The 16,948-nt window shown below is 41.1% G+C and overlaps 1 protein-coding gene across 1 annotated transcript in view; it reads left to right on the top strand.

Annotated features, from left to right (window-relative positions):
* Positions 1-16,948, top strand: part of myo15aa (myosin XVAa) — a 41,426-nt gene that overhangs the window by 13,434 nt on the left and 11,044 nt on the right. Inside the window, 27 exon segments of the mRNA XM_040117031.1 lie at positions 2,713-2,771; positions 3,061-3,184; positions 3,372-3,467; positions 3,568-3,699; positions 3,790-3,915; positions 4,195-4,272; positions 4,420-4,577; positions 4,796-4,841; positions 4,981-5,105; positions 5,516-5,633; positions 5,805-5,980; positions 6,764-6,848; positions 7,040-7,093; positions 7,276-7,357; positions 7,742-7,872; positions 8,371-8,466; positions 8,844-8,931; positions 8,934-9,078; positions 9,457-9,647; positions 10,157-10,229; positions 10,541-10,732; positions 10,846-10,881; positions 11,183-11,303; positions 13,362-13,497; positions 14,963-15,325; positions 15,600-15,664; positions 16,727-16,864. Coding sequence (XP_039972965.1) covers positions 2,713-2,771; positions 3,061-3,184; positions 3,372-3,467; positions 3,568-3,699; positions 3,790-3,915; positions 4,195-4,272; positions 4,420-4,577; positions 4,796-4,841; positions 4,981-5,105; positions 5,516-5,633; positions 5,805-5,980; positions 6,764-6,848; positions 7,040-7,093; positions 7,276-7,357; positions 7,742-7,872; positions 8,371-8,466; positions 8,844-8,931; positions 8,934-9,078; positions 9,457-9,647; positions 10,157-10,229; positions 10,541-10,732; positions 10,846-10,881; positions 11,183-11,303; positions 13,362-13,497; positions 14,963-15,325; positions 15,600-15,664; positions 16,727-16,864 — 3,234 coding nt within the window.

Here is a 16,948-nt window from a genome sequence, read left to right as displayed (position 1 = left end):
TTCATTGTGCTGTCAGTCACTCTGAGTACATTCAGAGTCAAGTTTTGACCTAATGGTGACAGGCATGTGACATGGCAGCACGCCAGCGTCTCCCCCCTCTCTCTCTCTCTCTCTTGCTTACACACATGCAGACAGTATGTACAGACGTTAAAGGCATCGTATCGCCTCAGTCTCGTTTACCCAGACACAAAGGACGCACACCTGCTGATCCCACACACAGAGTGAAAGAAAGAATGAAAAGAAAGAGGCAAATTGCTGTCACCGATCTACTTGTGTGGTTGTTGAGTAGCCATCCATATATCCTGTAGCACCCCATACTCCTCTGCCTTGGCCCCTGGGGACTAGCACTCAGAGCGAGAGAAATTCATAGATCCTTGGTTTTCCGCATGCAGTCAGAAGGTGTTAAGTTATGCTCTGAGTCTAGCTAAAATTAGTTTAGGGATGTCTTGGGGAAAAGGTATCTGAATCGAACGCTCCAAGGATTAAGTCAGTCAGTAGGAAGTGAAAGGAGTGGGCAACAGGAGACAGCACAGTGAAAACCTAAAAAACTTATTGTAGGTTCTTGCTTTTCTTATTTGTTGCTCACTTTGAAATGTACGAGTCAGTGGTTGATGAAGGTCATTGCTCCTTGTTTGGATAAACGTTAATGCCATCGCTGATTGACTGTCAAGACAACTGGGACCGTTTTTTCTTTTAAACCGGACTTTGACTAAAAAGTGGAGCAATTTTTTTATTGGGAACCTTAAGGTGATTTTGGTTTATAAATTCTTATCAATTAACTTGTCAACAGTTCACCATTTTTAATACATTCATAAAATTTATATGAACAACTACAAAATGTCTCCTAAATCCAACAGTGGAGCAGTAAACTGTTACCAAAGTTTGGCATTTTAATTTATATTTGAATCGATTGGTTATCGTAGATTATTTTTATTTTCGTCCACCATTTTTCTAATTCATTATTATGTCATACATTGTTACAAAGTAAATAATCTGGCTTCCAGTTCATTCAGAAAAAGGTATCTATTCCTATCATTCCAATTACATTTCCTTCATGTTATTCAATATATTACAGCCATGATGTTTTTGTAATTCCAAGCCAAGCTCCAAGCATCATGGTTGTCCTGAGTCAGTGCGTCTTTGGTTCCAAGTTGCACTGCATGTCATTATTCTAGTTCCTCATCCACTGTATTTCCCTTGTTGCTCCATTTATGTCATATTAGCTAACAAAGTGGAAATCCTGGGAAAATTCCTGTTTTTTCAGTCACCCACAGTACTCTTCCTCTTGGCAAATCTTTTCTTTTTCTGATGATCATAAAACATCCTGTTTTACTGGCCAGTTAAAGAAGGAGCGGATCCACTCATCTCGATGGTCTCGTGATGCTTCTGATGAAGAACGAGGGTGATGAAAGAGAAAAAATATAGAGACAGAGGGAGAGAAATTACACTGGCACGCAGTATGTTTTTCAAGCACAAAGGGTCTTATATGCTATGCAAAGAGCCTTTTGTAGAATTGAATTTCTAATTACAAAGGTGGCTCCTATGTAACAGGAGAGGAGTTGTACCCAGTCATTTCCTCTGGCTGGATGAGGTTTGTGTGTGCTTGTGTGTGTGTGTGTGTGTGTGTGTGTGTGTGTGTGTGTGTGTGTGTGTGTGTGTGTGTGTGTATGTGTTTGTGTGATTATGATGATCAAGTGCAACTAGGCAAGAGACGAGTTCAAGCCACCAAACACTCTTTATCTGATCAGAGCCCAAGTCCCAGACACTCACATCGATGAATAAGACAGTAGAGGCAAGAGAAGGGAGTAGAGAGGATGGAGGGAGGCAAAGGAGAAGACAGCGAGGTAGAGTGGATACAAAAGTGGGAGAAAAGTAAGGGGTCAAACAGACGGGAGGAAAGGGAAAGAGGTTAGGGGCATTATTGAGGCCCTAACCCTGCAGTAATACTGGACTAGTTTAATTCCTTTAAAAGTTTTTTTGGACTGTAATAGAATATGTGGCAACGAGCTTTGTCTGCAGCCCAGAGGAACCAAACTTACTGTAATGAGCTGGGGTGTCAGTTTGCAAGGATGAGCTGCAGGTCAAATTATTGTCTCAAAAATGCACAAATATTGCTGATGCAGTTATGGAGACTTTTTATTTATCTTTCCATAATGTGAGAATAATTACTATTATTTCTACTTGTAGTACTAGTGAGTTTCTTTATACAACACTTTGAGAAATAAAGTTATACAATGCTTAAAAGTATCAATGGGGTTGGAGGCAGTGACAATGACGTAATGTGTCCTGTCCGAATAGGTTCAACAAAACTATCAGGAGAGTGAGGGAGATGTCAGTCAGGCTCAGTCTGCCCACATAGCGCTGAGAAAAGGTCTGATTAGGCCATATAAGTGACAACACCTGCGTGGGTGGAGAGTGGGGGTGTAGGGGCTTTAAATATTTACTTGTAAACATTAAGCAATAAATATTTGAAATAAGATATAAGTAGTTGAGGAGGTAAAGGAGTTGTCTCGGATCATAAGTAAAAGAGAAGGCCCAGTAGCTGATAAAAACAACACGTCAAAACAAACAGGACAATAGGGAGATTTGAGCATTTCTAGTTTATTAAGCAGGTGTCACGATGCTGACAGAGTTCACCCTTTGGCCCTTTCCATTGAAACGGTTGCCTTAATGACTGCCGGCTGCTATTAAACCCTCCGGCCGTCTCCACAGGAGACGATGAGGGACAAGATCTACACTCCACTGACCGTGGAAAGTGCTGTTGATGCCAGGTGAGAGACTATACCGAGACCATACACACCCACACATGCACTACATGCAAAATTATTATTTTTCCTCCAGATGTATTTCAGATGTAATCCCACTCTGAAAGGGAAATACCACTAAATTAGATCTTTTGTTCCCATTAAAATTATTTTTTTGTAAATTGACATGAAGTTCCCAGGTAAATACAGATGATATATACATTTTTGGTATCTATTTCTCCGAAAGGACTTCTTCCCTCCAGGACTCCTGTCCCACGCTCTGCCTGTCTTTCACATGCAAAACTTTATTCTCCAGGGATGCTGTTGCCAAGATCCTGTACTCGCTGCTCTTCCATTGGTTAACAGAGAGGATCAACGCTCAGGTGTACCCTCGCCAACACACCCGTTCCATCTCCATCCTGGACATTTACGGATTTGAGGTAAGTGAGTCTTGTCATGGGTTTATCCTGGACGCAGACAGAGCATCTTATCACCTGCCTGTCACTTTATTGTGTTACACAGTAAAGACTCCAGAATAATCACACTTTAGACATGTAGATGAGACATAAGGAATCACCACGACACGTGTGTGTATATTTGTGTACGTGTATGTGTGTGGTACAACAGGATCTGGCCTTCAACAGCTTTGAGCAGCTTTGCATTAATTATGCAAACGAGTACCTGCAGTTCTTCTTCAACAGGATCGTATTCAGGGAAGAACAGGTGAGTCCACGTCACTCCTGTAGGGACACTTAAAGTCTTTAGTTAGACAATGGAGTAGTACATTGTACATAACATTGTATTGTATGTGATCCCCATGCAGGAGGAGTACAGCAGGGAACAGATCCCCTGGCAGGACATCCCGTTCAGTGACAACCAGCCCTGCATCGACCTCATTGCAGCTAAGCCTCATGGGATACTGAGGATTCTGGATGACCAGAGCTGCTTCCCACAGGTGAGGGAGGGGAAATACATTTACACATCTGTTACAGACACACAGTAAATTACTGTACATGTCACTTCGATTCTGGTGATTTGTTGCCAGGCGACAGACCACACTTTCCTCCAAAAGTGTCACTATCAGCACGGCAACAATCCACTGTATCTGAAGCCAAAGATGCCACTCCCAGAGTTCACCATCAAGCACTTTGCCGGCAGGGTCACCTACCAGGTAAACAGCCCACTCGCAGCATTGCTCTAGAGATGGCAACGTTGCTCTGTTGGTCGATTGTTGTTGTCGATTCACCACTTTGGCCCAGACAAAAATATCTCAACAACTGAAAAATCAAGGGATCACCAAGTGGTGAACCGACCGACTGAAATGCTACTAGCATGGCTAAAAAGGAAAGTATCTATAAAAACCGTTAAACAAGCAGTAACATAAGACTTGCTGGAAGAGAGGGAATCCTCCTCTGATCCCTTCCAATAATTCATGATGTCAACGATGCAGGTTTACAAGTTCCTCGATAAGAACTACAACCAGGTGCGACAGGATGTCCTGGATCTTTTCATCCAGAGCAAGAACAAGGTGAGAGGCGAGGAGCATCTTCACATCAACGCACAGTGTGCACGAAAGTACACGTTTACTCTTAGAGACCTAACCTAAATTCATGTGAATTCAGTAAAATGCGGGAATGCTGTGTGTGAACATGTGTGTGTATTTGTGTGCGTCCAGATGGTGTCAAACCTATTCCTGGTTCACGCAGAGCTCATGGGTCAGCGGAGAGAAGGTCACATGAGGAAGAGCAGCACAGTCACCAGGAAATACCAAGCACCCACCGTCAGCAACAAGTTCCAACAGTCCCTGCTAGAGCTGGTGGAGAAGATGGAGAGGTGAAACAAAAAGTTGAGATATTTAGTATCAGAAATTAATTGATAGCACACAGCTGCTGTTACAAACAGCACAATTTCCACTGAAAATGCTCAAGCTTTTTTTTTAATATTATGAGTAATGAGCAGTAATGTTTATCTAAGCTGCAGATTAGTTACATTAAAAGAAAATTAGCTGGTTATTGATATTATTGCTCATTTGGTTGCTTCTACCATTGCAGGTGCAATCCTTTTTTTGTTCGCTGCATGAAGCCAAATACTATGAAGGTAGATTGTCATACGTTTTATATTTATGCTCATCATCTGCTTCCAAGACTTCAAACTTACTGTAACATGTAGCTAATGACAATCTTGTTTTTTTTTTTTTTAAGTGTGCTTACATGTGCATTTATACATTTGTGTTCAGAAACCAGGCGTGTTTGAAGACGACCTGGTGAGCAGCCAGTTGCGACACTCTGGTGTCCTGGAAACCATTAGGATCCGCAGAGAGGGATATCCTGTCCGAATGCCATTCTACGTCTTCCTGTTCAGGTAACGTACACACAGGTTTAATCACTGAATCCTGGGAGGCACTTCTAATGAAGGTTTAATACGCACCAGTCTGCAAAATATACAAACTCTGAGGATGAAACCGAGATTTTTGACATATGAGATTGTTTCCACATGGGGAGCTGTGTGACTATGTCACACAAAAGGAGACACGTTTTGGTTCCCAGCAGAAGCATCAGCAGTTTTTGTGGGGCACATAGAAGAAGCACCGGGCTGTCTGGTGTCAGAAAAGATATAGAAAAAGCGGCACCTGAAACAGCTTTCTTTAACAGAAACTCCATACCGAAAACTTAGAAGTAAGACAATAATATGGATTACCAGTAAGGCCTATTGTGAGCTAGAAATAAAATTACTTTTATTTTTTAAAGCTCATGCCTCCTTCTCATCCCCAGGTATAAGTCCCTGGTGGGGATTCAAGAGCTTCCGGCTGCAAACGGAGAGAACTGTGTGATCATGCTCAGTAAACTGTGTCCCCTCAGACCAGGAGCCTACCATGTCGGAGTCACAAAGGTAAGATTCTCCTCCAGGTCGTTTATGCTGACCCTTTTACAAATGAAAGAAAACCAGCAATACAAGCTCTGGTGGTGTCATGCTGTTATCTTTCTCTGTAATTCCAACTTTTGATGGAATTTAAAAAAAAAAAAAATGATGTATGCATGCGTGTGTGTGTGTGAATGCCAGTTTTTTCTGAAGGAGGACATCTACCAGTTGTTGGAGTGTAAACGGGAGCGTTCCCGTCATCTCGCCGCTCTCACCCTGCAGCGTTACACCCGCATGTTCTTTGTGAGGAAACGCTATGTGGCCTTCCGCGACAAGATCATCAGGCTGCAGGCGCAGTGCCAAGGCTTCCTCACCAGGTGAGCCATAAGCTTCCTCATATCTACCACTTTCATAAATATCAACTCATCTTTGGATATAAAGTAAAAACCCTGATGTAGTCGATTTGACAGACAAGAATTTATGTAAAAAAAAAGTTGTGGTACTTACATTTAAAAAAAAAACAAACTGCATTTCGGTCCACTCACTTTTACCATCTTCATTATATACTGTAGTAGTGAGAAATTCAAATCAAGGAGACACAAATACACTGACGGACAACATTTTCTAATGGAGAACAGAGTTTTTAAATCACGGTACGTCTGGTACTTTTTAAGGGACAGTATCTAATCTAAATCAATGGTAGACAAAATAATTAAGATTTCCTCGTACAACACCTCAATATTATAATCATATTGGATGTTAAAGGCACAAATATAGAGCCCACGTGGCATGCATTTCAGGTATGGCTCATTTGCTGTTGACTGCTCACAGTCTGCATTTGTGTGAACACTCTACAGTGTTGGCAGTTGAGTTGCCTCTAAGATAATGATCCAAACAAAATCAATAGACCTAAATATATTTACTCGGAAGGAAACTTTCTAATGCAAACTCGTGAAAACTGCATTTGGAAAACTACTAAACCAAATCCTGAACAATAAAAACAACGACATTACACCCATGTACTTGTAGCATATCTACAAGTTTTTCCCTTTGTATGTGTCACGAGTTTCTTAGGAAATGGGATCAACGCACATCCTGAAGCTCTGTGATTTAAGTGTGATGTAAAATGGTACTCATGGCATTCTCATTCTGTCCTCTAGGAAACGCTATGTGAAAATGAGGGAGAGTCTGGTCCGATTCCGCTCCCTTGTCCACATGTATGTCAACCGCAAGCAATACATCAAGGTACATGTAGTGTACTTTAAAATGACACGTTTTCTTTCATATTTAGGGGAAGAAGCAACCTGACCTAGCCTGCATACTCATTCAAGCATGTACTGTCGAAGAAAATCCATAAATGGATTGGAATATATTGCACATATATTTGAAATGTTCCCGTTAATGTTCAGCTTGTGATTTTTGTGATCTGTCTGCAGATGAAGCTGGAAGCCCAGAGGAAAGCTGGGGACAAAAGGAGGAGGAGAGAGAAGGTAAGATGGAAGTTTGGACAGGATTTACAGGGGACTTATTTAAGAAACTTATTCATACAAGTAGTGTGTTCTTCTCATACAAGACAGGAGGGTTTTGGTAGGGGAGGCCCACAGACCATTTGGGAATCTCCTCTAAATTCATGCCCACTTTGCAGATAAATTAAAAACAGTAACTCTTCCAGGAGCTGAGCAAGAGGGAGGTGGTGAACGTCACGCACTTGGTGATCCCTGCGGAGCTGGGGGCTTTACTGCAGACAGCAGGAGGTGATTAGATGTCTCTCCATGTCTTCCCCATAAGTGTTCATCAGATGCTGTACATACATATTATTCAGAAGCAAAATGGCTGAGAGCGCTCTGTTCAGTTCTTTAGAGTGTCTGCTCCAGAAGTGATTTGAATAAAGTCATAATATTACGTCTAGTCAGCCTCAACAGCAATAATACAGAGCAGTGTAAATATACGAAACACATGTAATAGTATACTATATATACATTGTGCTCTAAGCAATTATATCCCCTGAATCTGAATCAAAATAACGTCAAACTACATTATGTAATGAATTCATTGTGTAACAAAAATGAAAGGACTTTTTGCTCCAGTATGTCTTCTGCTTGACCCCCTTGTTCACACTACTCTGTCTCTCTCTCTAGTCAGAAGGGAGCTGCACTCAGACTGTCTGGCTCTGCTTCAAGCTCCTCATATCCAGGAAGAGGCTCAACTCACTCTGCCTCTGGACATCAACAACTACCCGTTTTACCGCTATGTACAGATCTACTTCAGGGTGAGATGTGCATCAGTATACTTAGAATATTACAGTCAGCCTCAGGACTGCAGATAAGCTTTAAACAACAATCTTGTGTGTTCTTTAAAGCTGGCCTTTTGGCAGTTGCGTGTGGTTATTCCGTAGAGTTTTTCCCTTAAAAAACTGTCCTGTCAAAGTTTTACAATTCCACTAAAGGGGAGTCACTACGATGAAGCAAACGCTTTTATCCTAGTGGAGTGAAACTGAGGAATTGAGACATAAATGCAAACGTGACACTTGTGTCAAGGAATTGACCATTTATTGCAATATTACGGAATATATTAGAAGAAATGGCAATTTTTATTTTCTACATTTCTGCATCACTTGTCTAGAAAAGAAGGGAGGGAGGACTGTTCCCCTGCATTCGCCCCTCTACACCGCTGTGTTACCTCATCCTGAAATCAGGTATTCATGTAAGATGTGTAGATTTAATGTGCTTCCTAATAACACTGTCATTTTTTTTGTTCTTTTCTGTAGGAACCAAAGTTTGGGATGTTGATGGCCCCTCTGGAGTCACCCCTGACCCGCATAGAGGAGGATCTCAGGGGGGAGGCTCTGGAGCTCTTCATCATGGTAGGCTGACCTCTTTTCCAAACTCTTTTCTAAAAACTTAATTTACCCATGGATCTGGAACTGTTGTACTTCACAATGATACAGGTTCACCCATTCACACACTGCCACGCCAAGGACAGTCTCCTGGTTCTGTGTCTTTGTTTAATGACACACAGGATGCTGGAAAAAGTATAGTGTATTCATAACATTTCTCTCCTGCCATTGCCTATCCTACGAGATTGGTCAGTATTAATCACAGCAAGGCAGAAATTCAAACACACTCAAGATCAAGTGAAAATATGGTACAACAAGACACAACGTGCTCTGGGTTAGTAAGATATCACACACCTAATCTGAGTTAGATGTAATGGCGCATGCCTGTAATTTGTTTTCTTCAGGTATTACGATTCATGGGGGACCCTCACCTGAATGGGGCGCAGGAAAACATGTTTGGGAATTACATCATCCAAAGGGGCCTGACGTCTCCGGGTTACGAGATGAGATCCTGTCTCAGGTTGTCAACCAGGTGTGGAGGAACGTAAACTCTGACAACGCTGAGAGAGGCTGGCTGCTGCTGCTGGCGTGTGTCGGCAGCTTCACCCCGTCGCCCAAGATGGACAAATATCTACTGAAGTAAAAAAAAAAAAAAAAAAAGTTCTTATATATGTACGCACACAAATCTTACTGATGAAAATATTTCCAAAATTTTTTATGTGAGAGTGGATATCCATTAAAAGAAAGCACAAAATTAAATCTAAGGAACCTTATTCGATTATGTAATTTTTCTTCTCTCAGCTTTACTTTTATACCTCAATTATGAAAAAAAAAAAAACTGAAAATGAATAAAATTGATCAAAAGACATTACAGGGTTTCGGTAATTCTTAGCTACTGGTTATAATTTTGAAGATCCAGGGAGTAACTTTAACGTAAAACATGAACAGAATGTGGTTGGAGATGCAGTTTTTCTTGCAATAAAAAGCGTAACCTCATTTGACCTTTTTCCTCTCTAGGTTTGTGTCAGACCACGCCCCTGCTGGTTGCCAGGCGCTGCTTCAACACAGACTCATCCAAGCCAATCAGAAGACACAATTAAGCTCGGGCTCCACCCCCGAAGCGGCAAGGACCTATCCGCTGTCGCTGCTGGAGTGGACGGCCAATAGAAAAAAGGCTAACATGGTGTTGCATGTGCACTGTTTTGATGGTGAGCTGCATCTTGCCTCTTTTAACGTTACATGATTTAGTTTTAAAACTCTGTCTTTTGATTCCTGGAGTGTAATGCCAGAACACTGCAAACAAACTGCACAAATATTCGCAGAATTTACTGCTTGTAACTTTTCCTTTTACGTTCAGTTGTAAACATATCTCTCAATTTATTTTCAAATGAGCAAAGAAAAACTAAAGGATGATTAAATATCATGTAAGTAGTCTTTCTCACCTACAGTTTAAATGAGCACATACCTCAAAGAAAAGCGAGGAGAACTGCATGGCAGGAACTGTTGGCATCACCTTTATTGAGTGGGATCAATTACAGCCCCTGATCATTGATTATTCATTGCCAGTCAGGTTCAGGTGATGGATCTTCAGGGCTCTGCGCCATTTATTGCATTTTGCCTTTAAACACTTAACAGATTGTGTGATTTCAAAAGCACAGTGGAAATAAATAGCTACAGATGTTGTTTGGTTTCCTCATTCCTTCATTTCTCTCTGCAGGAGGGTCATTCCTGTGTCCGGTCCATTCCTGGACCAGTGGGGAGGATTTAGCAGGCGACATCCTGCGACACAGGTGCTAATATTATACACTCATTCTATCTCACTCTCGTTTAGGGATGTTCACTTTTTTTTTAGGTGTGTGTAGTGCTATGTCCTCTTTTTGTTTATGCATTCAATTTGAATTCATCTCTTGGACCATAAAATATTTCCTTATTTGTCCTACTCAATCCTACATATCTGTTGTATTTGTAACCTTCATTTCACATTAAAACCCCCATGTGGATAAAATTTTACTACAAAGCGTTCAAACATAGGGCACTGTAAAATGTTGTGAGTGCAGCATTAGCAGGTACAGGCAGATATTTGAGTTGTGTGTTCTTGCAGGGGAGTGTCTGACTGGTGGAGGGGGAGTTCAATTCTAATGAAGGAGCACGGCCAGTGGGTGGAGTTAGCGGGTCACGACTACGTGATGGACCTGATTGCAGACCTGGAGCTTCCGACTGACTTCCCAAAGCAGAAGAGCTACTTTGTCATCAGCACTAACGACGCAGCTACAGTCAGAGCTAATGCCAGCCTGTCAGTACACAAAACACACACAAACACATACACGTACAAATATTTTCAATGTAGATATTACGCCAAAGAAATTAGTTTACCTCTAAATATTTAAGCTCTCCTTTCCTTCCCAGTTCTTTGGTTGGCAGTGGCTTTGATTCAGATGAGGAGCATGCTCCATCCTTTCATCTGAGCAGCAGCAGCAGACCAGCCTACAGTCTGCCTGACTCTGATGGTTACTACAGCCATGGTACACACACCCAAATATATCCAAAACTTTACTCCTGTATACATATATTCATAGGAATATGCACTGAAGTAGCAAGTGTACGGTGTATATAGTGGGCCAGGGTCAAATATGTGTCCGGATGTAAAACCAGTAAACAACAATCGCACCTTGTTACTGTTCCATAATTATGGTTTCTGATCATTAAAAGCATTGATTTCAAAGTGTAAACTATATGTTTAAAGCGTCTCTCCTCTCTGTCTGTGTCCAGTGGAGTCAGATGCGTTCAGTGACGGTCAGACTCAGAGAGGAATGGACCGCTACCTGGACAGTCTGTTTGACCCTGTGCTGTCAGACAGCAGCATAGTGAGTACTCACACAGTGATTTACAATAAAGTACCCATCCTATCCATACTTTCCCTTCTGCGTTGGAAAAACGTTAGTGCTGAAATTACTACTTTGTTGATCGTCAAGTACAACGTAAAACATTGCAAGCTAGTTAAGCGTAAATACAAAAGATCCCCTGCTTATTCAAAACTGATGGAACTTATGTTTAATAATTAGTTCAAAGTGGAGTCATGAGGTGTGAAAATGTAAAATCAGCCGAGTTAACTTCATTGAACTTTAGAAAACAACTTCAAGGAACTCAAGATATTAAGTTCAATCAACAATCGTTTAGTCAGACTGGCAAAAGTTACAGTCAGATTTGCTTTACATTTACAACCTCTGCATTGTCCACAAAGGTCTGACAGTTGTGGCTCCAGCTGCTGGAACCACTTTACACCAAAGCCAACACATTAGTCCACACTACTGCAGTGACCTAAATAATACACAATTGTAGGGAAGTTGGGACTGGATTCAAAAACCTCCACCATGGTTAGCATTATTTTTCGAAGAAACAAAAACGGATCAGCACACACAGCAAGTTTCAATCATGTATGTTTCCTTCAAGGGTCTCTGGAGAATTTTAAACCTCAAACAATGCATGCTGGGAAGTCTACTTATATACTATGCTGTTTCTTTAGAAATGTAATTTAATGAGTTAAGCGAACTCTCAGCAGTAGATTTATTCACTCATCATTTAAGGTAAGAAGACTTAAAATCAGAAGAACCTATGTTTGTTAGTTCTGAAATTGGCTGAAAATGAAAACTAAAAAAAGTTTAATTAACTTTAAATTAAAAAAAACTTACTGTATACTAGATTAGGCTGATGATCGAAAAGTTGATTCCACTAAATTCCTCTATGGTGTTTTACAGAGTAAAATTGACAGATATTAAATGATTCCAGTTTTCCTGAGATGTGACAATTTGCTGTTTTTCCTCTGAATTATCATATCTTATCTCTGTAAATCGAATAACTTTAAGTTTTGGACTGTTGGTCAGACAAAGCACTTTTTTTTGACATTTTATAGACTAATCAGTTAATTAATAAAGAAAAACAGATTAATACATAAAGGAAATGATTGTTAGTCTAAAAAAAATAAAACGGTCTCATCATGCTCCATCTGATCTGCCATCTGAGTGTGATTGGAAGTGGGGTGTTGATGGATGGATGCAACATGTGATCCACTTCTTCTGTTTGTGTATGAATGGAGCAGACAGGAGGGATGATTAGGTTACTGAATGACCTACCGTATTTGACTGTAACACCAGGCAACACACACGCACAGAACTGTGGGGATGACTGTCCTGTCACCAACTTCACAGTTCGTGCAAGAAGGAAAAGTAAAGGTCCTGTCATGTGGAGTAAACAGGGAGAAAGTACAGTCAGTGCAGGTTTGTTTAGGGTGTTAACCAGGAGTTCTCAAAGAACTATTTCAAGTTAAAGCAACATAAATATCCATATGTGGTGAAAAATATTGTCTTTGAGACCCTTGTTGTAAAGATTTTTCCCCAGCGTCTTTGGATTTCCGTTTTAGCTGTCAGTAAAACAATGTGGGTGATATTGGTGCGCATGTTAACTCTCTGCAGACAGGGCTGCTGCTGCTTGAAATGTAAAACACTTATTTTTCTGTGCAGTAAAGTATTTTTTCCCTGGAAAATAGCTATTTGGTTTTGCTGTGTTGAGACAGTGGGGTTTGTTGTGTTGCAGACATTTATTTTCAGGCTTTTTTTTGTGTGTGTGTATGGGTTTGTGCCAATTGTGTATTTGTATGTGCATGTGTGTGATGGAACTTCTCTTCCAGTGTGTACGGTACTTCCTGGGGTGTATTCAGTTCCTACGGCTCCACTGACTCACGCAGAGAGGGTCTGAATCAACCGATTCAGTACACTCCCTCTCTCTTGTTCCCTTAGTCTCGCTCTCTCTAACACACAAACTTTTTGTCGTACTCTTCATGTCTCTAAAACTCCATTTTCTCACCATCTACATTCATCCTTTTCCCTCTGCTGAATTTCTGTTACCTGCTTCTCTCTGCCTGCCAGGACATGGAAAAGACTGGAAGTTTGTCGGCAAGGATGAAGGGAGGAGGAGGTATAGGCATAACAGGAGGAGGGAGAGGAGAGGGGGAGAGTCATATGGCCCCTAGCCGGCCTTATCCACCAGGAATACACCCTGGAGGTAAAACATGTGCGTGTTTCTGTTTGTTATGTCAAGTGTTTGTGCAGATGGTCCATTTTTTTTCTTTGGATTTGGATTTTTTTCATCTAGTTTTCTTTCTTTCTACCATCTTCTGCTGCATGTTGTTACTGACTCAACTGTTTACAGTTTTCCCTTGATTTTGTCATCTTTCGTTATTTTTTACTCCAATTTTCATTTCCAGCCTCTCTTTTGTCCCACCATTCATCCATTCCCATAACTCCTTTTCTCTCTCCACTGACAATGCTGGAGACACTGCCTAGTTTCAAATGTTTTGGATTACTGTGTTTTAAACCTTCACTTCCAAGGCAATTATTAATATCAGATCAACAGTAAAAAAGTAAAACAATAAGTACATGACTTAAAAACAGACAGACACATGAGTGATTAAAATACTTAAATTAAAAAAGCTAATCATGTAATGCAGATCATTAGCAATATATTTATTATTGTAATTATTACCATAATGTTTAAGGGTTAAGGGTAAAGCGGCGCAGTGACCCTGAACAGGACTCACGAGTAATGATTCAGGTGTACATTTCACCAACCTTAATCTGTCGCTTAGAGGCTGTAATGAGCAGCCTGACCTCATAGATAATGTATAGACAGCCATTCACTGTAACCACAGATGACTCCTTTACTTCCCTTCTATAGGCCTCTGTCCCTCTCCCTCTCTCGCTCTTCTCAAACAAACACACTCATGTAATAATGTGGTTACTCTGTTCATTTTGTCTGACTGCCATTCTCTCTATAGGATGTTTTGTTTGTCTGTGTCTCCTACTGGCTATACAAAAGGTCTTTTTGTAAACCTTACATTTCACAATCACAAATTTTACAGTTTGGGAAATATGCAGAAAATGCCTTCTGAAAAGCTTCTGAATGTTCAGGTGCCAGGTTTTATCTTGGTCATGAAAGACATGAAACCAGAGTGTCATCTGAAAGTTTATTTCTAAACAGAGGTTGCACACTGAATCTTTGCATCTCACGTACATTTTGATAGCCTTGTATTTTAACAGCATAGTCTTCCACACCACACTACCCAGTGCCCTTTTGTGTTTTTGACCACTAGTATTGCTATGGAGTAATATTTGTGTGTGGGTCCCCATTTTGTGTGTGTACACACTTGTGGCATGATTCATATCCTGCCTTGGGTTTCACATTATGTACAAAACAGTTTAACAGTTAAAATATTTTTTCAATTGTCGTTGCAAATGTTCCTTATAGAAGGAACAACACTTTGTTAGACCTCAATGATACACACAATGGAGCTAAAACTGGCACATTTTTTGTGGCTGGAGAGTCTTAACTCTGTTAGTGTTAAGTGCTGATGGCTTGTCAGGTCTTCTCTGCTCAGGATGACCGCGAAGTCCATTTAAAACAGAGGCAGAGCCCCGGAAGCGACATAGTTCCTAAGTCTTACCCTGTTCCCTGCTTGCTGCTCCCCAAGCTGTGCCAGTGCTGCCAGTAGCAGGAGGAATGATGCCACCCATCCCTGCCATGCCAATCCCCTCCCACCACCATCGCCACGAACAACACCAGCAACAACAGCAGCAGCAACAGCAGCAACTACAGCAGCAACAATACCACCAATACAACCGTCCCCAACACCCCTACCAGCAGCAGTCTTCTCCTACCACCACTCCTGCCACACCTGTAGCACCCACCCCGTCGCCCACTCGTGTACCCACCGCTGCCCCCCCTGCTGACAGAGATGCTGACGTAGCATCCCATGTCACTGGTGTCCCCAGTCTGCCAGGGGCGCCCCTGCTCCCAGCCATACCTGTAGTCCCAGGCCTGCCTGGGATGACAGGTGCGCTAGGTACAACAAACGGGTGTGCGTTAGGTTTTCCAGCATGTCTAGCCTGAAGTGTGTGGGCATGGTGAAGTTCCAATAAATTAGATAAAGAGGCAATATCAAATGTTTTAATATCTATATTATAGGTTGCAAGCTTCTTCTGTGTGCTTTGTTTGAAGCTGAAGAGTTAACTGGTCTTCTGCTGTGGACTGTATGCATCTACTTTTTTTCTACATCAAAATCATCCTTACTACATGGTGTCTATATTTATGGATTTGTGTTTCTCCAGGATCGGAGCAGGCATTACTGACTCAACAGCAGCAGGCCATTATCAACCAGCAAGCTATCATTCTGGTTTGTCACGTATCCTTTTTCTCAACAACTCTAACATTAGGGCTGCTGTTGGTGTTTTTGTCTTTGTTTTTGTACATGAAAATAAACTTTAACAGCTTAGTTAGGCTGAAAAATTTTAAAACTAAACTGACTGTAAGTTGAGTTTCAGTCATTGTTAGTACTTGTTAGCAACTTAGCAGCCACACACCCCTAAGTAATGCTAAATTCACATTCTAAAACCGTAGTGTTCAACTGAGTCAGGTATTAAAGGAAAACTTCAACATTTTTGGAATTACACTCACTCACCTTCCTGCCAAGAGTTAGATGAGAAAATCGATAGCACTCTCACATCCGTACAGTAAATATCAAGTTCCAGCGAGCAGCCCATTAGCTTATTTTAGCATATAGAAAGCTCCAAAGCTCACAAATTAGCACGTTATCTTATACGTTTTTTAATCCATACAAAAAGTGAAATTTAAAAACAAAAATTGGTCATTTTAGTAAGGGTTATGTGCTGGACTATTTCCTAAATTTCTTCTGATTGACTGATAACAGGCTAATAAGTGAGTTTTAGAGTTGCTGGTAGGATGATTTTGTTATCATTGGATAGAGCCAGATAGCTGTTTACAGTTTTTATGCTAAACTAAGCTAATTGGCTCCAGCTTCATATCTGCTATACAGATATGAGATGGCTATCAATTTTCTCATCAAACTCTTGGCAGGAAAGCAAATAAGTCTCTTTCCCAAAGTGTCCAACTATTTAACACTTTTAACACTTAACAAATTCAGTTAAAATAATGATTGACGCTGAAAAATAACATTAGACAAGCTGATACTAAGTGAACTTTTAAGCTTGAGTCAGTTATAAATCCCAGCTGTGGGGTGCTTTTAGGACCATCCACATAGAGTAGAGCCATACATCATTAATGTGAATTTTCACGTTTCATGTTGTACAGTCTTCATGTTCAGAATGTACAGTGACATGACGGTACACTGTTGTTAATGTATTGTATTGTATTGTTAAAATATACTGTATATATACACATATATATATATATATATATAGGTGTGTGTGCGTCACAGGCCCAGCAGATGACCATGCAGGCCATTGCAATCCAGCAGCAGATGTTGTCCTCCTTCCCCCCCGTTGCCCCAGCCCCCCAGTCGCCGCCTTCACTGCATCACACGCACTCGCAGCAACGCTCCCACACACCCAGTCCTGTGAGTAAACACACACACACTGTACACTGTGCTGTGCCGATGTATGAATACACAAATGTGGGTACACTTGCCAGTATGTATGCA

Source organism: Xiphias gladius, chromosome 3, assembly GCF_016859285.1.
Source record: "Xiphias gladius isolate SHS-SW01 ecotype Sanya breed wild chromosome 3, ASM1685928v1, whole genome shotgun sequence".
Taxonomy (NCBI): domain Eukaryota; kingdom Metazoa; phylum Chordata; class Actinopteri; order Istiophoriformes; family Xiphiidae; genus Xiphias; species Xiphias gladius.
This window is presented reverse-complemented; position numbering and strand designations above follow the sequence as displayed.